Genomic DNA, 27,395 nt, shown 5'->3' with positions numbered 1-27,395 from the left:
TCTCACTGTGCCACTATCACTCGCACTTCCAGAAATTTGCGGCGCAAAATTCTGTCAAGCTGAAGGGTGAGGTAAAAAGTCTACGGGGCACGCCCCGGCAAAATCTGGCCCCATAAGTGATTTTATTAAACAATGAACAAGCGAATAATCTAACAGTTGTAAGATAGAATTATATATTTACAGTAGAAAGGCGATTACATAGAATCACATATCCAAGACAAAGCAGCCTGCTGGATTGGCACCCCACCATCACCTTAAACATTCACTCCCTCCACCACCGGCGTACCATGGCTGCAGTGTGTACCATCTACAAGATACACTGCAGGAACTCGCCAAGGCTTCTTCGGCAGCACCTCCTAAACCCGCGACCTCTACTGCCTAGAAGGGCAAGGGTAGCAGGTGCATGGGAACACCACCACCTCCAAGTTCCCCTCCAAGTCACACACCATCCAGACTTGGAAATATATCGCCGTTCCTTCATCGTCGCCGGGTCAAAATCCTGGAACTCCCTCCCTAATAGCACTGTGGGAGCACCTTCACCACATGGACTGCAGCAGTTCAAGAATGCGGCTCACCACCACCTTCTCAAGGGCAATTAGGAATGGGCAATAAATGCTGGCCTTTGACAGTGATGCCCACATCCCATAAACTAATTAAAAAAATTGGAAACTACAACAGAGAAACAGCCCAACCAGTCCATGTTGGTGTTTATCCTCCACACGAGCAGTTGTCCTAATCTCATGTACCCGCCCCCCATTCCCATAGAAACATAGAAGATGGGAGCAGAAGTAGGCCATTCGGCCCCTCGAGCCTGTTCCACCATTTAATGAAATCATGGCTGATCATCCAAATTAAGTGCCCTGTCCCTGCTTTCTCCCCATATCCCTTGATCCCTTTAGCCTTAAGAAATATATCTAACTCCTTCTTGAATATATTTAATGAAATAGAAGCATATTCCTTTATTCCCCTTTCCTACCTAAGTAAGCTGTTCTTAAATATCAACATGGCCTCTGCTTCAAACACTAACTCCAGTAATTCATTCCGCAGCCTCACAACCTGTGTAAAAAAAAGTTTCTGCTCTGTCCAAATTCTCTTACATTTAACCTTATATTAATGTCTCCTCTTTCTGTTCCTATCAATCACTGGAAACAGTCTGTTTCTATTTACTCTGCCCCATTCCTTCATAATTTTAAACACCTCTATCAAAATCACCCTGTACTCTCCTCCATTCTAATGAAAACAGTCCTCCAGTAGACAAAATAATAAAAAGCTCAGAACTCTTAAGACTTGAGCTAACACTTTGTAAATAACTTTCAAACACACATAGGGGGAGAAATTGGGTGAGTAGCGCCACCTGTTAGCGCCTAAAGAGGCAGTCAGTGGCTGTAGCGCCACTGGCTGCGTCTCCGGCGATATTCAGTAGGGGCGCTAATGGTGACGTTAGGCATTTGCGCTGCGCCGCCACCGATGATGTCATCGGTGTGCGCAGCGCCCCATTCGTGCGCCATTCGCGATATTTGGTAGCGAACGCCGCAGTTGCGCCGCGTGCTACCCGCGCCCGGTTCACGGGGCCTTACTGTGCCGGCAGCGGCGCAAGTTAAGGTGGAGGTGCGGGGCGGCCGCCTTTCCGGCGGCCGCCTGCCAGCACCTCCGTCCCCGGCCTCCTAACCGCCCCCCCCGCGGCATTGCCGGCTGTTTCCCGAGAGCCCGGCACTTCTCCTTGGTGCCGGGCTCATTTGCCGGCACTCGCGATCGGGGCTCGCGCTGTTGCAGGCACCTCCCCCTTAACAATGGGAGGAAGGCCTGCAGTACCACAGCGTGCCGTGCCGCAGCGTGTGGCGCTGCGGCACGTTGCGCTGCAATAATCAGTTTCAGCGCCCTAAGAGGGACGCGGAGCGCCTCGAGCCTCGCCCCGTGTCCCTCAAGGGGCAATGAAACTGAATATCTGGCGATCGGTATCACTCCGATCGCTGCGCTAAATCCTGCGCTCCGCCGACTTTTGCGCCACTTTGGCGCCCCAACCCAATTTCTAGGCCATAGTGTTTCTGTCTTTCTTGGCCATGGCGGTCTTTATTAATCCAAATTGCTTCTTGGAAATTAGGAAATGGTTTAGGAGTTCTCTTTCAGGAGTTTCTTAATTTTTTCAAGTTGACTTGTTGATTTAAAGAGAACAGCTCTTTTTATATCCCCCCAAAAAGTTACGGGACTTCCTGGAATTTGAATATCAGATCACTCACGTTTACAAAGAAATTGTCAGTCATATACAGACTGAACTAATCACACTGTACTGGAGTTGATTTTTAAACTGCTACAACTGGATTTAAAGGAACAGCTGCTAAATCAAAAAAATACTCCATTTTTGTTGTAGGGACCTTTGAGAGTTGTTGCACACACAGAAAGGGCTGTAGAGGATGGCATCTTTGTGGAGAGAGATGTACAAATGATTGTTAATGCATTGGAGAGTTATGGTAGTCAAGAGAAGGTCTCATGTACAAGAAAGGCACAAATGCCTCTTGGAGCTGGAAAGAGTTTGCTCTCCGTGTTCTTTTCAGGGTATGGCTACTCCTCCTACTGATCCCCTGCTGTCCACGGGAGTCTTCCTCCTTCAAGAAATCCACAATGAGGCCTTTTTTTAAGACAACATTGTGCACCATGCAACACATAAACATAATCCTCGAGACTTTGTGAAGGAATAGCCATATTCAGAAAAATACACCATCCTATTTTGAATTATTAAAACATGACATACTGGGTCTGGAAGTCTTAACAATCAAAAGCTGTAAAAAGCAAACAGGCTTTTGAGATAAGATAGGTTGTTGACACTGAAACAATAGCCCTATTGAAGCAGCAGGTTGGAGGGTCCAGGAAGTCTGCAGCTTGGGCAATAGCTATACCCAGTTAAGTGTTATAAACCAACACTTCAGAAAGATTCACAAAAAATTAAAGAAACATGTGCCTTTGTAAAAATGACGACAAGTAAAAGAAACACCCGACATCAAATGAAACACGGGAGGCACCAGCCATCACATTGTTTTTGTGTTGAACTTGGAACACCTAGGAGACAGGAGTCTGTGGTACAACCAGCTGAGGTAAATAAGAATTACATAGATCACCCTAGTTGAGGTGTTTTTAATTTACACGTTGTAAAAAGAAATACAAACAGGAGACTTTGATAAAAATGACATCAAATAGAACCACTGCTGTCACATTGTTTTTATGATAAGCTTGAGACACCTACACAGCAGACATAATTCTGCAAGCTAAGAGTTGAACTGACTGTAAGAATAGAAGGAGTCAACAGAAAAATGACTAGAGATAATTAGCTTACATCAGCAGAAAACTTCAAAGGGTATACCACTGCAGAAAGGGTATAAATATAGAACTTTCAAATGGCAAGATAGATTCGCTGAAAGGGGCAAAGCGATTCTCACGCTTCAGAGGCAGGCTCTGTAAGCCTACAACTCTGAGTCTCGGGGATCAAATGTATTTGATTTTGGTGGATATTCTGGAATAGACTAAGAAATGTAAAAATGTAACGAAGTTACGATTTGAGAATAAGGATCTCTGATAAGAATTGTAAGCTATTTGTATTTGGAACTGTTAATGTTGCGACTGAATCACCAGCTGTAAGTTACATGTCGGTTCTTTAATAAATCTATATTTTTTTTAGAATTGTCTCACATAGTACTTCTGTATCAAGCTCGCGAACTCAATCTCTGTACACTCTTTGGTGAGGAGTTGCAGAATTCTGGAGGAGTTTCCGGACCCTCATAATATCCAGAAGGTTACAGTCTAGTTAAACTTATTAAAAGTTCTATCTGGAGGATGGTAACATCTTCAGGTCATTCCTTTCCTTTAGGGAGAGATAGTCTGAACTTTTAGACCCAGTTAAGCGTCTTTAGGATTGGGCTACCTCTAACTTTAGTTGAAGGTGAACGTCTGGGGAATATGCCTGATCTGTTGTAGCCCGAAAGGGGCTAGGACTGGTAATAATCCTTTCAACCTGAGCAGGACTATATTGCCAATGTCCCGTATTACGGTTTTATGCTAGATATATAATAGTCGAGTTTAGCGCCAATGACTATATCCCCAAGTGGATTTTGCGTTCTCCAATGAACCAGTGTGTCTTTATCTTCCCAGTATCTAAATAAATATAGAGAAATCTAGTGACTGAACAGAGAATCCTTGCTGCTGTATTTTCCCTTACTAGAATACATCCTGTACCACCATGTGATCTCATCTTTGGTAAACGGAGTGAATATACACTCCCTTCCCTTCCTCGACTTCCCCGTCTCCATCTCTGGGGGTAGGTTATTGACAAACATTCACTACAAGCCCACTGACTCCCACAGCTACCTGGACTACACTTCCTCCCACCCTGCCTCCTGTAAGGACTCTATTCCATTCTCCCAGTTTCTCCGTGACATCCGCAACTCTTCCGACGCCCTCCGCCACTTTAACAGTTTCCAGTTTCCTGGCCCCAACTGCCTCCTTTTCACTATGGACGTCCAATTCCTCTACACCTCCATCCCCCACCAGGATGGCCTGAGGGCGCTCCGCTTCTTCCTTGAACAAAGGCCCAAACAGTCCCCATCCATCACCACCCTCCTCCGCCTGGCTGAACTTGTTCTTACATTGAACAGCTACTTCTTCTACTCCACTCACTTCCTCCAAATCAAAGGTGTTGCTATGGGAACCCGCATGGGTCCTAGCTATGCCTGCCTTTTCGTGGGGTATGTGGAACACTCTTTGTTCCAGTCCTACTCGGGTCCCCTCCCTCACCTCTTTCTCCGGTACATTGATGACTGTAACGGTGCCGTTTCCTGCTTTCACCCTGAACTAGATAATTTCATTTACTTTGCTTCCAATTTCCACCCTTCCCTCACCTTCACTTGGTCCACCTCCGACTCTTCCCTTCCCTTCCTTGACTTCTCCGTCTCCATCTCTGGGGATAGGTTATTGACAAACATTCACTACAAGCCCACTGACTCCCACAGCTACCTGGACTACACTTCCTCCCACCCCGCCTCCTGTAAGGACTCTATTCCATTCTCCCAGTTTCTCTGTCTCCGCCGCATCTGCTGTGACGATGCCACCTTCCATACCAGTGCTTCCGACATGTCTTCCTTTTTCCTCAACCGAGGATTCCCCTCTACATTGGTTGACATGGCCCTCGACTGTGTCTGTTCTATCTCCCGCACTTCTGCCCTCACCCCTGCCCCTCCCTCCCGGAACCACAACAGAATTCCCCTTGCCCTCACCTTTCACCCCACCAGCCTCCACATTCAATGGATCATCTTCCGCCATTTCCGCCACCTCCAGCGTGATCCCACCACCAAATGCATTTTCCCCTCACCTCCCCTTTCAGCATTCCGTAGGGACCGCTCCCTCCGCGACACCCTAGTCCACTCCTCTATCACCCCCCAATGCCCCTTCCCCTTCGCCCGGCACCTTCCCATGGAAGCGCAGGAGATGCAACACATGCCCTTTTACCTCCCCCCTTCCCACTGTCCAAGGCCCCAAAAACCCCTTCCAGGTGAAACAGCGATTTACTTGTACTTCTTGCAATTTAGTATACTGTATTCGCTGCTCACGATGCGGCCTCCTCTACATTGGGGAGACCAAACACAGATTGGGTGACCGCTTTGCGGAACACCTCCGTTCAGTCCGTAAGGGGGACCCCGAGCTTCCGGTCGCCTGTCACTTTAATTCTCCGCTCCACTCCCACTCAGACCTCACCGTCCTCGGCCTCTTGCATTGTTCCACGGAAGCTCAGCGTAAGCTCGAGGAACAGCACCTCGTCTTTTGATTAGGCACTTTACAGTCTTCCGGACTCAACATAGAGTTCAACAATTTCAGATCATAACCTCGGCCCCCATTATATATATATTTTTTATCCACACTCTTCGTCTGTCTTTTTTTCTTCCCTCCCACAGGGCAGCTGTCTTTCATTCTGCCAGCACAATTTACACTTCATCTAGAGCCATCCTTTGTTTCTTAACCTGTCCCATTACCATCTCCTTTTGCCTTGAATATCTCAATGTCTCTAAACCTCTTCCGCCTTCCACCCTATCACAGACCTTCCCTTTTGTTCTTTCATCCCCTCCCCCCTTTCACTGCCCCTGCACTTGCTTAAAAACCTGTTCCATTTCCTGCTTTTTTCCAGTTTTGACGAAGGGTCATCGACCTGAAACGTTAACTCTGTTTCTCTCTCCACAGATGCTGCCTGACCGGCTGAGTGTCTCCAGCATTTTCTGTTTTTATTATTGAATATACACTCTCTCAGACCAAGGCTCAGGCTCTAAATCAACAGACTAATTTATTTAATGTTAAACAGTTTAAGGAACAGTATTTGGCGCAAACACCATATTTACAGTAATTACTTCCCCTTAATATTTTTGAAATGTCAAAGCAAAAAAAAGAGACTTCTTTACAACCTCTCAACATAAAATTGACCTTTGAAACATGGTCACTCACTTATGTGACGAAAGCTACAGAGCTACTGATTTAGCTCAGTCCCCCTGCCTGTTTCAAACTGACCACTGACTAGCATAAAGCCAGACCTAGATATATCGCTCAATGTCTTGTGAAGATATACTGAAACAAAGGACATTGGACAACTGCATCTGTTGTAATAATTGCAATAAACCGTCATTCACAGGTTGTCAATTACCTGGAGAGCTTGTCCACACAAGAACACCTGACATTTATAGTAAAGTTTAAAGTCATCTCTTCGCCGCTGTACCCGACCAAAGTGAATAGAGTGGAATGGCTTATTTCACTGACCTGTTTCAATGACCTGTTAGACGGGCCCCCGTCCAAGCATAATGACAACCATTAAACCACACAGACCAGGTGTTAAAATAAGCCAGGCAGGAATGTGTATTCCATAAAACCTGCAGAAACAGTGAGCAGTGACTGACCTAACGCTGCAGGTAGCATGTTCATAGAATCATACAGCACAGGAAGCCGCCATTCGGCCCATCGTGCCTGTGCCAGCTCTTTGAAAGAGCTCTCCAATTAGTCCCACTCCCCTGCTCTTTCTCCATAGCCTTGAAGATTTGCCCTTTTCAAGTCTACATCCCATTTCCTTTTGAAAGTTACAATTGAGTCTGCCTCCACCACCCTTTCAGGTAGTACAGTTCAGAGCATAATACTTCACTGCATAAAAACATTTCTCCTAATTCCCCCCCTTTTTTTGCCAATTACCTTAAATCTGTGTCCTCTGTTTTACCGACCCTCCTGCCAGTGGAAACAGTTTCTCCCTATCTACTCTATCAAAACGCTTCATGATTTTGAGCACCTCTATTAAATCTCCCCATAACCTTCTTTGCTCTAAGGAGAACAGTCTCAGCTTCTCCAGTCTCTCCACATAACTGAAGTCCCTTATACCTGGCACCATTCTAGTAAATCTCCTCTGCACCCTCTCTAAGGTCTTGACATCCTTCCTAAAGTGTGGTGCCCAGAATTGAACACATACTCCAGCTGAGACCTTGTGAAGGAATAAGCCATATAACCTATTCAGGAAAATACACCATCTTATGAAAGAATTCTGGCTTTATTAAAACATGACAAACTGGGTTTGGAAATTTAGAAACCTAACTATGAAACAGCTATGAAAGAATTCTGGCTATTGAGATAAGACAGTTGTTGACCCTGAATAAATAACCTTATTGAAACAGAAGGTGCATGGCTACGACAGGCTGACCTTTGGGAACAAAAACAATGGTTCACCCTGGATAAGGTGTTCTAATTTAAACTTCGTAAAGATGGTACATAAGATAAGGAACATCGACCCTCATAAAGATGACATAAAATAAGGGACACCGTTTTATATGGTTAACCCAGAACACCTGAAGAAAAACAAGATTATGGAATATTACAAGCTGATGTGGCAGTAAGAATTGCAGAGGCCAGCAGAAAGATGAATAAGGATAATTAACTTGTATTTCCTTTAAGGTTTTCTGCTGATGCAATTGGAAAAGGGTATAAATATTGAAGTTTCAAATGCAATATCAGACTCGCTTTAATCGGGCAAAGCAATTCGCAGCTACAGAGGCAGCTCTGTGGTCATCAATCTTTGTACCTCGGGGATCAAAGGTCTTTGATATTGATGGATATCCTGTATAGAAAATTTTAAGAACTGTAATACTGTAGCAAAGTTAAGATTTAAAAGTAAGATTCTCTGTTAATAAGATCATATTTTTTCTCTTTTTAGAACTATTAATGTTGCGATTGACTGATTCACCAACTGTAAATTGCATGTCGGTTCTTTTAATAAATCTCTATATATTTTTAGAATTGTCTCACATAAGTCTTCTGTATCAATAACTCGCGAACTCAATCTCTGTACACTCTTTGGTGAAGAGTTACAGAATTCTGAGGGAGTTCTCCGGACCCTCATAATATCCGGGACGTTACAGTCTAGCTAAACTTATTAAAGGCGCTATCTGGAGGACGGTAACATTCTCGTGTTGTTCCTTTCCTTTAGGGAGAGATAGCCCGGACCTTTAGACCCAACTAAGCGTCTTTAGGATTCGGCTACCTCAAACTTTAGTTGAAAGTGAACGTCTGAGAAATACGCCTGATCTGGGATAGCCCCAAAAGGGCCAGGACTAGTAAATATCCCTTCAGCCTAACCAGTGTTTTATAAACATTTACCATTATTTCCTTGCTCTTGTAGTCTGTGCCTCTATTTATGAAGCCTAGGACCCCATATGCTTTTTTTTTTAAACAGCCTTAGCAACTTGCTCTGCCACTTTCAAAGATTTGTGTATGTGAATTCCCAGGTCGCTATGTTCCTGTACCCCATTTAAACTTGTACCATTTAATTTATATTACTTCTTCTCATGTTTCCTTCCAAAATGCATCACTTCTCCCTCCTCTGCTTTAAATGTAATCAGCCCATTTCCCCAATCTGTCTCTGTCCTCCTGAAGTCTGCTACTATCCTCCTCACTGTTTACTACATTTCCAAGCTTTGTGTCATCTGCAAACTTTGTAGTGTGTCAGCTGTGACTCAGTGGGTAGCACACTTGCCTGAGTCAGAAGGTTGTGGGTTCAAGTCCCACTCCAGGGACTTGAGCACATAAATCTAGACTGACACTCCAGTGCAGTACTGAGGGAGTGCTGCACTGTCGGAGGCGCCATCTTTCGGATGAGACGTTAAACCAAGGCCCCGTCTGCTCTCTCAGGTGGACGTAAAAGATCCCAAGGCACCATTTCGAAGAAGAGCAGGGGAGTTATCCCCAGTGTCCTGGCCAATTTTTATCCCTCAATCAACATAACAAAAACAGATTATCTGGCCATTATCACATTGCTGTTTGTGGGAGCTTGCTGTGCGCAAATTGGCTGCCGCGTTTCCCACATTACAACAGTGACTACACTTCAAAAGTACTTCATTGGCTGTAAAGCGCTTTGCTGTCTTTAGCCAATTTTGTATCCACGCTGCCGCTGTGCCTTTAATCCCACAGGCTTCAATTTTGCTAACAAGTCTATTATGTTGAACTTCATCAAATGTCTTCTGAAAGTCCATATACACAGCATCAACTATGTTACCTTCATGAACCAGCTCTGTCATTTCATTAAAGAACTCTATCAAGTTTGTTAGACATGATTTGCCTTTAATAAATCCATGTTAGCTATCATTTATTAACCCTTGTGTTTCCAAGTGACAATTAATTTTGTCCCTGATTATGGTCTCTAGAAGTTCCCCCACCACTGACATTAGGCGGACTGGTCTATCTCTCTCCCCTTTTTTGAACAGGGGTGTAACATTTGCAATCCTCCAGTCCTCTTGCGCCACTCTCATGTCCAAGGAGGATTTAAGATTATGGCCAAAGTCTCTGCTATTTCCACTCTTACTTCCCTCAGCAACCTAGGATGCATTGCATCCGGACCAAGTGGCGTTGCTACTTTAAGCGCTGCCAGAGATTTAAGTACCTCCTCTTTATCTATTTCTATCCTGTTCAATTTCTCTACCCCCTCCCACTTTACTGAGATATTGGCAGCATCCCCTTCTTTCATAAAGACAGATACAAAGTACTCATTTAGTACCTCAGTCATGCCCTCTGCCACAACAAGATGATTTCCTTTTGGTCCCTAATTGGCCCCACCCTTCCTTTGACTACCCTTTTACTTGCTAATAAAATACTATAATACTATTGTGTTCCCTTTCATGTTACCTGCTAATCTTCTCATGCACTCCCTTTGTTATAAATCTCATCATCATCAAGAAACTACTCGTGAAATAACGCTGGACGGCCGGCTGGTGGCGCCGTCCAAGGAGTATAAATACTCGGGCGTGGGCCCAGCTTGCCAGAGACATTTTGTAAGACAAGGAACTAGTGAAGTACAACTAGACCTCCATGTTCTGAAACAAGTTGATTAAAGCCTTGCTTTATACTCAAACCAAGTGTGTAGTGAGTTTTATTATGTCACCCTTTGCCCCTCTTACTTCCTTTTTCAGTTAGCCTCTGCACTCTGCTGGATTCTCTGCTGTATTATAAACCTGACATTTATCATAAGCCTCCTTTTTCTGTTGGATTTGAATCCCAATTTCTTTGGTCATTCAGTGAGCTCTAGCTTTGGATGCCCTTCCTTGCCACCTCATAGGAATGTCTATACCTAAACTATCTCCCTCTTCAAGGCCTCTCATTGCTTATTTTCACCTGATAATCTTTGCTTCCATTCCACCTGGGCCAGATCCCTTTTCAACTCACTGGAATTACCCCTTCCAGTTGAGTATCTTCACCTTTGATTGTTCCTTGAGCCTTTTCATAACTATTCTAAAGCTAATGATATTGTGACCACTGTTTCAAAATGTTCTCCCACTGAAACATGCTTCATTTGCCATAATTCATTCTCCAGATCTAGATCCAGCACTGCTTCCTTCCTCATTGGGCTGGAAGCACACTGACCAATACATTTTTCCTGTACACATTTCAGGAATTCCGCCCCCTCATTGCTCTTTACACTTTTTCCCCCCCAATCTATATTAGGATAATTGACGCCCCCCATTATCACTACTCTATGGCTTTTACATCTTTCTGTTCAGCAAGAAAGAATCGCATAAATAATCTAACCAACAAAAATGCTTAATTTTAATTACAGATTGATCCAGACACCTGAAGCATTTCTTCAGCGCATCAAGTGGTGTGCTGAATTATTGTTCTGGACACAGGTATAATGGACTTCATTCTACCGGTGATTAGCTCATATCCTCAGAAACCACACAAATGTCAGTCATGGCTGCAGGGTGCAAGCATGATCACTCCCAGAGGTCACTCAGAGAATTGTCTTTCTGGATCAAAACATGCTGAAACATGCCCTAAAAAGTAAGTAGGAACATAGGAACAGGAGTAGGCCATTTAGCCCCTCAAGTCTGTTCCAACATTCAATGAGATCATGGCTGATCTGTGATCTAACTCCATATACCCGCCTTTGGCCCATATCCCTTAATACCTTTGGTTAACAAAAAGCTATCAATCTCCGATTTAAAATTAACAATTGATCTAGCATCCTTTGCCGTTTGCGGAAGAGAGTTCCAAACTTCTACCACCCTTTGTGTGTAGAAGTGTTTCCTAATTTCACTCCTAAAAGGTCTGGCTCTAATTTTTGGACTATGCCCTCTAGTCCAAGAATCCCCAACCAGTGGAGATAGTTTCTCTCTATCAACCCCATCTCTTCCCCTTAATATCCTAAAATCTTCGATCAGATCACCCCTTAACCTTCTAAATTCTAGGGAATACAACCCTAATTTGTGCAATCTCTCCTCGTAACTTAACCCTTGGAGTCCAGGTATCATTCTGGTAACCCTACACTGCACTCCCTCCAAGGCCAATATATCCTTCCTAAGGTGTGGTGCCCAGAACTGCTCACAGTGCTCCAGGTGTGGTCTAACCAGGGTTTTGTACAGCTGCAGCATAACTTCTACCCCCTTGTATTCTAGTCCTCTAGATATAAAGGCCAGCATTCCATTAGCCATTTTTGATTATTTTCTGTACCTGTTCATGATATTTTAATGATCTACATATCTGGACCTCCAAGTCTCTTTGGACATCCACTGTTTCTGGCTTTTCACCATTTAGAAAGTACCCTGTTCTATCCTTTTTAGGTCCAAAGTGGATGACCTCACATTTGCTTACATTGAAATCCACTTGCCACAGTTTTCCCATTCACTTAATCTGTCAATATCCCTTTGTAATTTTATGCTTTCACCTACACTGCCTACTATGCCGCCTATCTTTGTGACATCGGCAAATTTGGATATATGACTTTCTATGCCATCATCTAAGTCGTTAATAAATACTGTGAATAGCTGAGGCCCCAACACAGATCCCTACGGGACACCACTAATCACCTCCTGCCAATTTGAGTACCTGCCCATTATCCCTACTCTCTGTCTCCTGCCGCTCAGCCAATTTCCTAACCAGGTCAATAATCTGCCCTCAGTTCCGTGGTTTTCTACCTTAGATAACAGTCTCTTATGTGGTACTTTATCAAATATGCTTTCTGGAAGTCCATATAAATAACATCCATAGACATTCCCCTGTCCACTACTTTAGTCACCTCTTCAAAATATTCAATCATCAGGTTTGTCAGGCATGACCTACCTTTCACAAATCCATGCTGGCTCTAGCTGATCAGCTGAAAATGTTTGAGGTGTTCAGTCACCCTATCCTTAATTATAGACTCTAGCAATTTCCCAATAACAGATGTTAGGGTAACTGGTCTATAATTCCTTGGTTTCCCTCTCTCGCCATTCTTAAAAAGCAGCATTCTTAAAAGTGACATGTGCAATTTTCCAATCTAAAGGGATGGTTCCTGAATCTAGAGAACTTTGGAAGTTTACAGTTAGGGCATCTCCAATGTGCGCACCTACTTCCTTTAAAACCCTGGGATGGAAACCAGTTGGCCCTGGGGATTTGTCACTCTTTAGTCCCATTATTTTCTTCATTATTGTTATTTTACTTACATTAATTTTATTGAGTCCCTGTCCCCGAATCAATATTAGTTTCTTTGGGATTTCTGGCATGCTATCCTCTTCCTCTACTGTAAATACTGAATCATTAATATTGGCCCAGAAATTCGGGTCCCAACGCGTGAGTACACACGGGGTACTCACACGTAGGCCCAACGAAAGTGCCGGTTTCATGCATGCACTGCACATGCGCAGGAAACCAACACTTCTGTTCCCCTGAAAGAAGGGGTTGACAGGTCGAACGTGTGCGCCGGAGAGGCAGCGCGTGCGCATCAAACTTACGTTTTTTTTGCAGGTTTCTCCGGGAGGGTAAGTCTCCAGCAGTTACACTTTTAAAAAGCAGGCGCAAGGCCTGCTTTTAACAAGGTAAGTGGTGAATTAATTAATATTAAAACATTTTTTCCACAGGTTTATTATTTTTAAATACTTTAAAGAAAGGTAAGTTTATTTTTAGCCCCGTTAGAAAATGTAATTAATTTTTTCAAAAATTTAAATTATTGTTTAAAATAGTTATTTCATGTAATTTATAGTTATTTTAAAAATCTGATTAAAAAAAAAATTATTTGAAGTTTTAGTGATGTTTTGGGGCTTATAGTATTTATAGGTTTGACAGCTCTTCCTGTCAAACTTATGAATGAAGCATTCCCTGCTACCATTGGCTCTCCATGGCCCATGTGATCCCAGGGGACGCTGGGATACGCAAGCACTGCGCGCCGGCAGTTAGAGGAGGCCCAGGATCGGAATCCCACGTGGGCCCACAGCTCAATGGCCGGTGCGCTAGGTAAGTGCAGGTCGGGGGCTTGCACCCGCGGGAAGCCCCCAACCCAAATTTCTGGGCCAAAGTAATTATTCAACATGTCTGCCATTTCCTTATTATTGACAATATCACCACTTTCAGTTTTTAAGGGGCCAACATTGTTCCTCACCACCCTCTTTTTCCTAATGTAACTATAAAAATTCTTCTTATTGATTTTGATATCCCTTGCAAGTTTCTTTTTATACTCCCTTCTTGTAGGTCTTACTATCTGTTTTGTGACCCTTTGCTGTTCTTTGTATCTTTACCATTCACCAGGATCTGTGCTATTTTTTGCATTTTTATATGCCCTTTCCTTTAATTTTATGCTGTGCCTTGCCTCTTTAGCTGCCAAGTAGAGCTCTTGCCCCTCAGAGGTATAATCTGGTTCTGAATTGTAAAGTCTGTGGGTATTATGTTGAATTAATACACAGACTACAAGAGTAACTTTAACAGGACTTTACTATTCGAAGGTCAGGGCGAATCTGCCCAATAAATCCTGACACAGCACTTATATACCGGTGTGGTCACCGTCGGTATTACAGTATACAGCAGCCAAGATCAAATAGTGCCACACCTAAAATAGTTCTCTTAAAGGGGGACGGTTACATACAATAGTTCTCTTAAAGGTAGAACAGTTACATACACTACAATCCTCCCTTTTTAGCTTACAACATACTTATTCCCCATTAAACATAACATATATTCACTTCATGTAAAAACAGTTCACAGATATAGTCTCTGCGGAAAACAGTTCACAGATTTAGTCTCTGCGGAAAACAGTTCACAGATTCAGTCTCTGCGGGAAACAGTTCACAGATTCAGTCTCTGTGGAGGCGTCTCCTGTGCTTCTTGACTCGGTCCGGACAACGCCTCCGTGGTGTAGCAGTTCCTTGTGGTGTAGTCGGTTCACGTTGCTGGAGTGACTCATCCAATAGTCCTTCCCTAACTTAACAGCTTGAACTTCCGTCACTTCTGAACCAGCATTGTTGACTTTTACAAACAGCTAGATTGCCTTGGGAAGTTTCTCTACTTCCCAACTGATTTGGCTCCGTTCGGAGGGACCACGTGCGTGATCTGGTAGAGGTGATAATGGTTCAGATGGTCATCGTCTTCTGCTTCGTCTTTTCCTTTTCTGCTTCCTGGAGACTCTCTGGGCTCCACTGTCAGCTGCCAGCTGCATGCACAGTTCCTCCCTCTCATCCTCCTTTTCCCGTAGTAGCGCCACCATCTCCCGATGTTCCTTAGACTTTAGGTGATTCATCATGGTTTCGGCACTTTGGGAGTTTTCAGCACAAGCTGGGCAGACCAGGTCATCGTAATATTCAGTGTCGCTCAACAGGTCATGGTAATATTCGGTGTCGTCCTGAGCTAGACCAGCGAGAGGGTCTTCTATTTCCTCCTTACCCAGCTGGACGTTAGCCAACTTTTGTTCCAAATCCAGACATCTTTCCTGAAGAGACTTCTTCATGCGTTCAGCTTCATCCCGCTTTTCCTGGGCTTCCTGCAAGTCTTTTACTAATGACCTCATTTGTGATTTCAATACTTCAACTTCATTCGGAGATTGATTGATCGGACTATTCAATCCTTCTACTGAAGTAGCTGTTTCAGCATTCCGTTGTTCTACATTGACGCGAGTCAGCGTACTTTTGGCATCCAAGGGCTGCTCTGCTGCAGTCTTCTCAGTCTGTGTTGCCACCTCAGCTATTTCAATCACTTTTGAGAGCTCCAAACCCCTTTTCTTTGAAGATTGAGGCTCGTGTTCAAGTTTTTTCCATTTTAGAGTCTTGTCCCTCAGCATATGAAGGAGTTGGCTGACTGTTAATTCTTCTGCCATCATCCGTTTCCCATTAGCTGCAGGGCTGTTTATAACCTTGCCCTGGGGCTCCTTTGCTGTTTCTACTTCGCCATCATCCGCAGCCTCCACCATTCAAATTTCCACAATTGAATCGTCCGGTGATGCTGCACCCAACTTCAGTAGGAGCTCGGAAGTCATGTCGACCAACTCAGCCTTTTCTGCCTGCAACCTGCTAACAAGCGCCTTCAGTTGCTGAACATCATGTTCCACCAGATTAGAGCACGCACCTTCAGAACCCGAATCAGCTTTGATTCGTTTGGCCTCCTCGCGCAGACGGTTTGTGTGCTCCTGCTCCCTTTTCTCCCTCAGCTGCTTCTGTTGTCTTTCCAGATTCTCCCATTCGGTGTCCAAGAACTTTTGCATTGCTTTCATCTCTTGCTCGAGACGGCAACTCAATTGTTCTAATTGCTGTCGTAATTTGCAATGGAGTTGAGTTCGAGCTCGGTGTTCCTCAGTAATGTATATGTCTGTAACCTGGACAGACTCAGAATTCGCTGTCAAACTATGTTGTTGTTGTTCAGTGGAATTCTGTTCTGCAACTTTGTTCTCCTCTGGAGCATAAGCATTTATGCACGCCTTCATTTTTCCAACCTTAGTCAGCAAGTCCATTTTAGACTTGTCTTTCGTACTTGGGCTGGTCTTATCGTCATCCGTTTCAGAGTCTGAGCTGATTGTCTGCACCGAGTCCTCACTCGTTATTGCTTTTAGGTCGTGCCATTCCATGTTTATTTTCTTGATCCACTCCCATCCTAGAAGTGGTGGTCCTCCCTCAGGTAGTACATACAAATCCATTCCTGGGTGTTCTTTGCCCCTGTCTCTCACCTTGACTCTTATCTTTCCCATGGGGTATACTTTATGCCCCGTGTATGTCTGCAATACAAACTTAGTATCTCTCAAGGGTATATGTGAGAATAGCCGGTTGTAATCCTTTCGATTTATGACTGATAGGGCTGATCCTGTGTCCAATTCCATTTTCACTCGGACTCCGGCTATTTTTAGCATGACCCATATAGTTTGTAGGTCGGTTTCTTTACTCACATTGTGAATTCTCAGACTACCCAGTTCCTGGCCGTTTGGGTCTGAATCCGAATTCTGTTCATCTGAACTCTTCTCAGCCACCTTGTGTACCTTGTTGTACTTTTCCTGCGGTGACTTTTTTTTGTTGTTGTTGGTCTTCTTCCCTGACCGGCATACCTTAGCTATGTGACCAAGCTTGCCACATTTTCTACATTCCTGGTTTTTAAACCAGCATTGGTTCTGGTCGTGTGTTGTCTTCCCACAACGATAACATTTCGATGTTCCCGAAGTAATTTGATCCACACTGAGTACCGCTGCCTTCAGCTGCATTTCCGCTGTGCCTCTCGCTGCGGCTTCATGCGATGCTGCAATAAGGACAGCCCTATCAAGTGTAAGATCGTTCTCTTCGAGCAGACGCTTTTGTGTTCCTTCCTTCGATAACCCGCACACGAACTTGTCTCTCAATGCCTCTGTCAGATTTTCCCCAAACTGGCAGTATTTCGCTAGTCTACGCAGTTTGACCAAGTATTCCGCGTTGCTTTCCTCTTTCCGTTGTGTTCTTGCATAGAATTTGAATCGTTCCGCCAACATCAGTGGTGTGGGGTTCAAATGATCCTTCAGGGCAGTAACAATATTAGCGAAAGTCTGATCCGCCGGTTTAGCTGGTGATAGAAGATGCTTCAATAGCCCGTATGTCTTGGCCCCCATTGCGTTTAATAAGGTGAGAGCTTTATCATCATCTGCTATTTTATTGGCCTCACAATATATCTCAATACGTTCTACGTACGTGGCCCAATCTTCCACCTCGGAATCGAAGTTGTTGATGTTACCATGCTTAGGCATCTTCACTATCTCTCACTATCTTTCTGCGAAACAACAACGAATTTGTTCGTTAACTTTTTTTTTCCAAAATGGCGGTTTCCCGCGCTTGTCTTCTTCCCCGCCTACTGGCAAAATGGCGGTTCCCCGCGCTTGTCTTCTTCCCCGCCTACTGGCAAAATGGCGGTTTCCCGCGCTTGTCTTCTCCTGGCGGGAGGGTAAGCTTTTTCCCTCGGGCGACGACCGCTGGCTTTCGGGGTTCGCAGCCTGCGCGTCGGCTTCAGTGCGTTCTTTGTTCCCTTTTCTCGGCAGGGCAACTGGTGCTGGGGACAACCCGTTGACGGCGAACAGTTCCAGCCGCGGGCTGGATCTCGCTCAGTCTCCCTCGCTCGGGCTCTGTCTCTCCCTCAGCGGCTTCCAATCGCGCCTCCCAGCCCTCTCGCAGTCCGGTGCTTTCCTCCCCGGCTGCGGCTGAGTTCTCCACGATTTATTTATTTTTATATCTTCCCGCGCCTTACGATCCCGGTCGCAGCGCTTCGTGGCCTCGGTCGCTGCCCGGCCTTTTTCACTCCAATCGCGCCTCCCAGCCCTCTCGCAGTCCGGTGCTTTCCTCCCCGGCTGCAGCTGAGTTCACCGCGGTTTATTTATTTTTATATCTTCCCGCGCCTTACGATCCCGGTCGCAGCGCCTCGTGGCCTCGGTAGCTGCCCGGCCTTTTTCGCCGGTCGCGGTCTAGCTGTCTTACGATGCCGTTGCGTCTCCCAGCCCGCTTGTACCACGGCTTCCGTGCTCCACGCTGCCCCAGTCTCAGCGCCTCTGGGCCCGACTTCTGTCCGGCTCCTTTCCCCCGACCGTGGTCGAGTTCACCGCCCTTATCCTCCGTTTATTTTTTTATTTTCCCTTTACTCACAGTCACCGTGGCCGACTTGCTTCTCGTGCTGATCGGCTCACTCACCACTGTGGCAGAAGGGACAATCAGTGCCTGTTGCTGATGGAAGGCTTCGTGTCTGAATTCTTCCTTCTTCCTTGCTCTGCAGACTCGAGTTTTCTCTCAGCAGAACGACGAGGGCGGGTGCCTCTTCTCAATGCTCGTTAACTGCTTTGGAAGTATTGTTGCCGCAGGGTAAGATCGAACTCGTCGCCACTGTAAAGTCTGTGGGTATTATGTTGAATTAATACACAGACTACAAGAGTAACTTTAACAGGACTTTACTATTCGAAGGTCAGGGCGAATCTGCCCAATAAATCCTGACACAGCACTTATATACCGGTGTGGTCACCGTCGGTATTACAGTATACAGCAGCCAAGATCAAATAGTGCCACACCTAAAATAGTTCTCTTAAAGGGGGACGGTTACATACAATAGTTCTCTTAAAGGTAGAACAGTTACATACACTACATGAATCACATTAAATTCTTTTTTAAACAGCTCCCACTGATCTTCTATCCTTTTACCCAGTAACAGATTTGCCCAGTTTACTGTGGAGAGTCTCTGCCTCATCCCGCTGAAGTCGGCCTTAACTAAATCTAGAATCTTAGTAGCTGTTTCGCGTTTCTCCCTTTCAAACGTGCGTTGAACTCAATCACATTATGATATCTATTGGATAAATGTTCACGCACAGTTAGGCTGTTAACTAAATCTGGCTCATTACTCATTACTAAATCTAATATGGCTTGCCCCCTTGTTGCCTCTAGGACATATTGTTGTAGAAAACTATCCCAGACACACTCAAGAAATTCACTACCTTTCTGACAGGTGCTAGTCTGCTTTTCCCAATCTATATGAAAGTTAAAATCCTCCATTAAAAATCCTGCCTTTATCAATTCAATTCAATTTAATTTTATTTGTCATATATGCAGCAGACATATTTACTGCATAATGAAATGTTGATTTTTACGAGTCCTCCCAACATTGGAATAAATATGGCATAACAATGATAAAAATACTAATAGAAATACAGTAATCACAGAATCACAGAAACCCCACAGTGCAGATAGAGGCCATTTCGGCCCATCGAGCCTGCACCGACACATATCCCACCCGATCCCCGTAACCCCTATACCAACACATATCCCACCCTATCCCTGTAACCCCACGTATTTAATCCCCCTAACACTAAGGGTCAATTTATCATAGCCAATCAACCTAACCCGCACATCTTTGGACTGTGGGAGGAAACCGGAGCACCCGGAGAAAACCCACGCAAACACGGGGAGAATGTGCAAACTCCACACAGTCGCCCGAGGCCGGATTCGAACTCGGGTCTCTGGCGCTGTGAGGCAACAGTGCTAACCACTATGCCACCAGTAATAAATAATAATAAATTATTCGTTCATGAGTCTTATGGCCTGGGGGGTAGAAGCTGTTTCGAAACCTGCTGGTACCTGCTTTACTACATGCTTGTCTAATCTCTGCATTTATACATTCTAGCACTGCAGAGCTGCTACCAGGGGGCCGATACACAACTCCCACTGCAATCTTGGATCCTTTCCTATTTCTTAATTCAACCTATAAGGTCTTCACTGGCTGCTTACCTCTCTTATAATTGAAGTGATTTCATCCTTAATCACCAAGGCAAGTCCTCCCCTGCTGCTATTTTCCCTATCTTTCCTGTAGACCTTATAACCTGGTATATTTAGTTCCCACTCCCACCCAGGAAAGTGACATAAAACCATGCTGCTACTTCCAAACAAGCTGTGCATTGAGGGAGTGGAATTTGTTCTTGTTGACATAGGTTGTACTATTGAGAAGGGGAGGATATAGGGCCAGGTACATGTGCAACCTGTGACTCCTTGCATCCTCGACAATTTGCCCACTCTGTAATTTGCCGCTGACTGCCCAAGGGGAATAAGATGAAATTGCTCGTTCCAGCAAACAATGCATCCATAACTTGCATAATGCATAGCTGATTGGCAAATGTTGCTGATGTCATTATAGTACCATGTACCTCGTGTAACAAGCTGAAGCAGGCCTAGGCTCTAGTGGTCAATTAAACACACTCAAAACAAGTGAGATTTATTCACCCACGCCAGCTGTGTCTTTAAGTGCAGCCATAAACAAGACAGTAACAGGGATTACTTTCCAGCCTACACGTTCTCACTCTCAGTTCAGTCCTCTCCACACTCTCCTCTCTCTAACTGAACTATTTCCCTGCCCTTTATCCTTGCAGGCTGGGAGTCATTCCTGATGAAAGGTAATTAAGGTCAACGATTTCTTAAAGCTATACCGCCGCCTTGCCTTGGTCATTCCGACATTTTATATAACTTCTTAAAGTTGTACCCCTATCGCGGAGACAGAGTTCTCAAAAGCCGATGGCTCACGTATCGCCCCTCTCTCACGCTGTTGCACTAGGCAGTTCAAACCAGATTTAGTTGTTCAGGAATCTATATTGGTTGCCTGGAAGCCCTGGAATCACCCCATAATATAATAGTTCTAAATAGTTATGACTTTATCCACCTGAGATAAAGTGCCTTCTGTTGCCTGGGCCCTAAGCTCTGGAATTCCCTGCCTAAACCTCTCCGCCTCGCTACCTCTCTTTCCTCCTTTAAGATGCTCCTTAAAACCGACCTCTTTCACCAAGCTTTTGGTCACCTGCCCTAATTTATCCTTATGTGGATCGGTGTCAATTTTTTTTGTCTTAAAATACTCCTGTGCAAGGCCTTGGGACATTTTACTACGTTAAAGGCGCTGACAGAAGCAGTCATTCATGAAAGAAAGACTTATGAAATAATACTGAGTGGCCTACAGGTGGCGCTGTCCAGGGAGAGTATAAATACTCGAGCACGGGCCCAGCTTGCGCAGGACATTCTTAACAGGAACTAGTGAAGGGCACAACTAGACCTCCATGTTGTAAAACAGTTGATTAAAGCTTTGTTTAACGCTTAGACCAAGTGCCTAGTAGTTTTCTAACGTCAGGTGCTATATAAATACAAGTTGTTGTTGTTGTTGAGATGGAAGTAGGCTGTAGGTCTGCTTGCCCTGGATGCTCATTTTATACAGCAGAAATGCAACTGAGCTGGAAATGAGAGAAAATGGGGCGCATGGTATCACTTTTGCCTCATTTGTACGTACCTGAATATGCGCTGGTGCATGCTGAAAATGCCAGAAACGATGGCTGGAAATGGGCAGGCAATAAATGGCAGGGATCCAGTATAATGGAACCAATTTTCTGATCAGGGCCACCTGATTTAGGCGTGTAACTCGGGTAGACCAGATCAGAAAATCCAGCCTTAGGCCTTGAAATTATGCTGTGGACATGTTAGCATCCGAACGCTTAACACGTCGGTATGAAATTCCTTTTTCCGCTAATTTAAATGGAGGTATTCAAAGGATTAATGGCTCTGTTAAAATAGCAAACAAAGAAATGTTATGAAGCATCGATGCGATAATATTTACAGGCCACAATTTCAAGGCTGTCGGAGTAGTCATTTCATCCCCAGCATGGGAGTAATAATTCGCTTCATCGTCTTATGAGGTTCTATGTACTCCTATGAGAATATACGAGGTGGAACCTTAATAAAGGTCTCACGGTATATCCCAATGGTGGAGCAGAGAAAACTGTTATTGCCTCCAGTCCAAACAGCTGTAGACAAAACAAAACAGTATTGGCTTTAAAACTTGTGCTGCTTATCCCTTTGGATAATTTCCGTCGTGATTGTGTGTAGTCTGAGCACCAGATCATTCACTCTGCATAAACCATTGTTTGAGGGCAACCAATAGAGGTTCCTGAACAACTAAATCTGGTTTGAATTGCTCAGGTACGCTTGCCGATGTGAATGCTGCTTTCACAAAACTGCAGAAGAGAAAAATGATACTGTCCTTTCATCTTTAGGATCCGGACTCAGATCAACCTAGATCAATAGGATGAAAGTATCCTCTCTTTTTTTTTCCAGCCGACAGTTCCTACTTAAAATGGATCTGGACAGTCTTAACCCAATCGTACTGGGTGCAGGGCTGAAACACCGCACCGTCCTCACGTTAACGTTGTAGCGCTAACTTACCTAGAGTGAGCATAATGATGACTCGTGTAAGAAGGGGAAAAATTGAAACTGGTATTGTACAGGATGCTCTTCTGAGGGCGAAGTTGGAGTTTGGCTGTGTAATATCTGATCCAGAAATGGTTGATACTGACCATGGGTGTCAAAAGTCTGAAAACATGCAATTCCCTAGGAGTGCCATCCCTCACCATGATGAGCATCAAAGAAAAATCAGCTTGATGATGATTGCCTACCCTTCTTAATTCAAAGTTGCTTCTTTCAAATGATCTAATAATGAATTCTTAAGCATTGGTTAATTCAAATTATTGGATAATTCCAATCTTCTGGTAGCACAAACGTCAAACTATCAGTCGACTGTTCTCAGTGTCCGAGATCGAAAAAATATTTTATTCATAAATGCTAACATCATGAGCACTAACTAAACACGCACCAAAAGAAACCACCTCCATCTACAATAGCAGGAAAGAGTACAGCAATTCACAAATAATTACTGATCAGATGCATTTTATTCAGTACTTACCACACTGCTGCAGGTTTTGTACCTAATGTTCCGCCCTTCACAGCGCCTGAGAGACAGGAAATAAAATTTAAAAATGACGTCGAGTACAGTCTTTCAAAACATTAAACGAACACGGGTCAAACACTTTACAAAAGCTTCCATTATAAAGCAGTTTTAACATACGCGCATGACTCAACAAAGGAAGCCTCCTCGGTCAAAATCCTCTAATCCCTGATAATTTTTAATATTCTTCCCTACTAATAAATTTGGGTCTTCAGCCAAGATCATAAGCCTAGTGCAGCAAATGAAATCATTCTTGACAAGGGCTTTCGCTCTGGTTCTGAATCAAGCAAAATTTTGCTTCACCTGTCAAAACATTAGTTGAAAATACCTGCCAGGGCTTATGTATAATGAAACCAGTCATTGACTGAAATCCCACTGAGCGTGAACAAACATAGTCAATCCTGAAAGGGTGAGCTTATAAAACTTTTTTTTTTTCCAAACATTTCCTACAACTATCACGATCAAATGTTCACTAGCAAAATAAAATTCCCTTCCATGCTAATGTTTTTTAAAAAATAAATCTATTATGCGTAGTTAACCACCATTAAAAGACATGCAACAGAGTATATTAGTTTCCATTTTATCTTGTGTACCCATCGCAATTAGGTCTTTTAAAAAGAACATTCTTTGAAAAAAATTCCAAGTCTGTTCAAGATTATAAAGAATAATCTGTTTTTCTGTCAAACAGCCTATTACACAAGAAGCTACTGTTCTTATTATTCATTATGCGAGCGGTTTCTAATGCTAAAATACCTAAACACATCCCCAGTTTTAGAAACTAGGAGTTGTGGAACCAGCCATCAACGCCAACATCACAAGTACAATAATGCACTAAAAACTTACAGTAACAAACGTAAACCAAGGTAAACACAGGGGCAATCTCTTGCCTAATGGGAAGCTTCGAACCAAACATAAATGAATGCAGTTTGCTTCACGGAAAGAGGAGCCGAGGGACAAACTATAGGTGAAATAACTTGGTGGATGTGGTGCCATATGTCCGCATGAGTGGGCAGGGTGAGAACCTGTTCCAGTCTCTTTCATATAACTCACATTATGAATGTTGGTTTGTAAAACTGGCAAACATTGCCAGAGACTTGCTTAACAACAATTTTGCAGTGTTATTTACCAGGGTCACACTCATGCCCGGTGACAGCGAAGCACAGGATGGATCTCTTAATTTTAGGATCTAAAATCTTCTACCTTATGTGATGTCTCTCTAAGAGCATGCAAGAGGCTCATTCAACCTATAATTCCATAAAAATGGGTCGTAATTGCTTCAACAAACAATTTGACCGTTTTGGACAGGTTACTTCTCTCCCAGTGCTGCCCACCGTATAAATTGGGCATATTACAGATTTAATGGTTCAATCTTTGACATTAGGTGTTGACTTTTACATGGAGTGGAAAGGCCTACTGCTGCTTCCCTGCCCTGACCTGAGTTTTCCTCCTTCTGCTGAGACCGCTGTTGTCCACTCCTTTCCCACTCAGTCCCCGGGAACGTCTGGTGGATGGGGAGGGTCGGTCTGACGTTACAGCTGTGATGGCCCAAGGTCTCCTGCTGGAGGAAGGGGGCCTAGTAGAGGCCTTCTTGTCTTCCATTTTGACCCAGTGAACTTGCCTTTTTTAGGGAATACTCAGCAGGTCAGGCAGCCTCTGTGGCGAGGGAAACAGAGTTAGCGTTTCAGGTCGATGACCTTTCGTCAGAACTGGAAAAAGGGACTGAGTGGGAAAGGGTGGCCATCTCTAACTATTTCCAGTTCTGATGAAAGCCATCGATCTGAAACATTAACTCTGTTTCTCTCTCCACAGATGCTTCATTACCTGTGGGTACTTCCAACATTTTCTGGGGTTTTTTCAGATTTCCAGCATCAATAATTTGCTTTGGCCTTTTTTTTTTTTAGGAACTTGCCTCAGTCTCAATGTTATTAACTCTCAACATTACATTTGAATCATGTGCCATCATTATATTTCTCAAACAGTGAATTGTACATGCTCAACTAATGCTTCACCCACAGTGCTTTCCTTTAGTAAATTGTCTATGGTGCATGCCCTCTAGTACCTAATCCAGTACTCTTCGAAATTATACCCCAGTGGGAGGAATAAGTGTGGTAACAGACTGCTGTTCCTCATAGGATCCATATGACTTTTTATTTCCAGGTGCTGTCATTAGATGGCCCTGCCTTCTCCGACTCACAACTTACAATTATTTCAGGCTGTCCTTTAGCATGCCCAGCTTTCTGCACTGGAATAGATCGCTGGATACCTCCAGAAATCTCAAATCTGCTGTCAGTGTTATCTATTGGTGATCCCACAGTAGGCTGCATCCTTGCCCAAGAAAAACCCTGTAGACTGCAGCCAAGGTCTCAACAGCTCCATCACAGCAACTACTACAGGAGCTGCCTTTGGACCTCTGCCTGCAGGAGATCCACCCCTACCTGACCATGGGCTCCACAGTGGCCTGCAGGTTTGTGAATCTGTCCTGCACGAGTTGTTCTGAACATTGTCTGGCAGGTCTTAGAGGATGCTGTAAATATTCTCAAAGAGTTGCAAGAAGTGCTTCTGCCAATTAACAAGATCACTTCTGCAGGTAGCTCCCATGAGGTAAGCACCATGGGTTCTGCTGCAGAGGAACATGTGAAGTTGGTCCTCGTTCAGATTTCTCAGCTACCACTTCAATTTTCTCCTCTCACTTGTGCCATGTGCATCACATCAAGTTGACCCTGTTCTTTAGTTTCTTCCCAAGGTTCTGGAGATGCTGTCTATACGACAGGGTGCGATCAAGTGCGACTCCTAAATAGGAGGTTTTTTTGGCATGGTTTACCTCTGCGCCGCAAAAAGAGACTTTCAAACTTGGTTTGCTTGATGGGTGTTGAGGTGGAATGTTGAGGTGATGTTTTTTTGTGGGTTTGGCCGAAGTCGCCATCGGCGGAAGTAGGCCTCCATCCTCTATAAATCACTGGTCAGGGTCTCCTCGGTGATGGATAGATTCATGTTATGCGTGGCCAAGGCAATGTCATCAGCGTATATGAACTTGCGGGACTCTGTTTTGGGCGGGTCAGTGGTGTAAACATTGAATAACATGGGTACCAGGACAGAACCCTGTGGGAGTCCGCTGTTCAATGTCCTATAGCTGCTCTTCTGGGTGCCAGTGTACACACGGAAGCGGCGGTTGCTAAGCATGGAGTTGAGAAGCTGGATTGTTGTTCTGCAGGGTAAAATGGTGGAGAGCTTGAAAAGCAGTCCATGCTTCCATACTGTGTCATACGCCGCTGACAGGTCCATGAGTGCTACGGCGATCTTGAGCTGGCGCTGGAAGCCTCTTTCGATATGTGTTGTTAAAGCTACCACTTGGTCGCAACATAGCAAAATGTCCCAAGGAGCGACTTAAAGGTGGAAAGAGAGGTAGAGAGGCGGATAGGTTTAGGGAGGGAATTCCAGAGCATAGGGCCAAGACAGCTGAAAGCACGTCCACTAATGTTGGAGCGATGAAAATCGGGGATGTGCAAGAGGCCAAAATTTGAGAAGCGCAGCAACCTTGGGATGGTTGTAGGGCTGGAGGAGGTTACAGAGATAGGGAGGGGTGAGACCATGGTGGGGATTTGAACACAAGGATGAGAATTTGAAAACTGAAGTTCTGCTGGACCGGGAACCAATGTAGAGCAGCGATCACAGGGTGATGGGTGAATGGGACTTGGTGCAAGAAAATCCCAGAAAGAACAAATTCCAAGCTTTAGGTATCTTTAAAAGAAATACTTCCGCTGGGCGGATCTACTTATAGAATACATGTCCATGTTGTGTTGCTACCTTACCAAAAACAGCATCGATTTTTTGGGCCGCAGTTTTGTCGAATAATCTGAAGAGCATGAACTAGAATGGAGCAAACTTTCAGTATAACACAGACACATAAATCATTTTAATGCCTTTCTGCAGCACACAAAAATAATCAAGTTAAATTACGCGCTCTCTATTTTAGCTCATATTTGTCAGCTTTCCCTTTATTTCTCTCTCCAATAAGTGTCTGCTTACCATCATCCATTGCCCTCCAGGCTAGGAAAGTGAGGGAGTTTGTAATGAGGACTTCTCCAAATCTGCTGTCATCACCGCTCTCCAAACCAGCAGCAAATTCTCAACAAATGCAACAGAGTTCAAATAATACAGTCCTGGGACTCCAGTCACAACCTACTGCAGTTGAGTCATGATCAATGCATAGCTAGTTTCCCAAGAAATGTTTTGCCGAGGTCAAGATTTCTATATGACTCAACATAAAGCCAATCTGGACATATTTATGTCCACAGTTTATTTAATCATTCAGCCAACAATTCAAACTATAAAAATGCAACGAGCAAAGCATACTTTATACAATGTTG

The 27,395-nt window shown here is 44.2% G+C and overlaps 1 protein-coding gene across 4 annotated transcripts in view; it reads right to left on the bottom strand.

The window, feature by feature from the left end:
• The window catches only part of adamtsl3 (ADAMTS-like 3), a 782,675-nt gene that overhangs the window by 409,573 nt on the left and 345,707 nt on the right, over positions 1–27,395 (bottom strand). For all 4 annotated transcript variants that reach the window (XM_085968860.1, XM_085968862.1, XM_085968861.1 and 1 more), the window contains exon 5: positions 22,987–23,032. In XM_085968860.1, coding sequence (XP_085824986.1) covers positions 22,987–23,032 — 46 coding nt within the window. The remainder of the gene's footprint in view (positions 1–22,986; positions 23,033–27,395) is intronic.

The sequence above is a fragment of the Somniosus microcephalus genome, chromosome 27, assembly GCF_052327205.1.
Source record: "Somniosus microcephalus isolate GS21.2 chromosome 27, FLI_Smic_1.0, whole genome shotgun sequence".
Taxonomy (NCBI): domain Eukaryota; kingdom Metazoa; phylum Chordata; class Chondrichthyes; order Squaliformes; family Somniosidae; genus Somniosus; species Somniosus microcephalus.
Note: the sequence above shows the minus strand (reverse complement) of the source record. Positions and strands in the feature narration are given on the sequence as shown.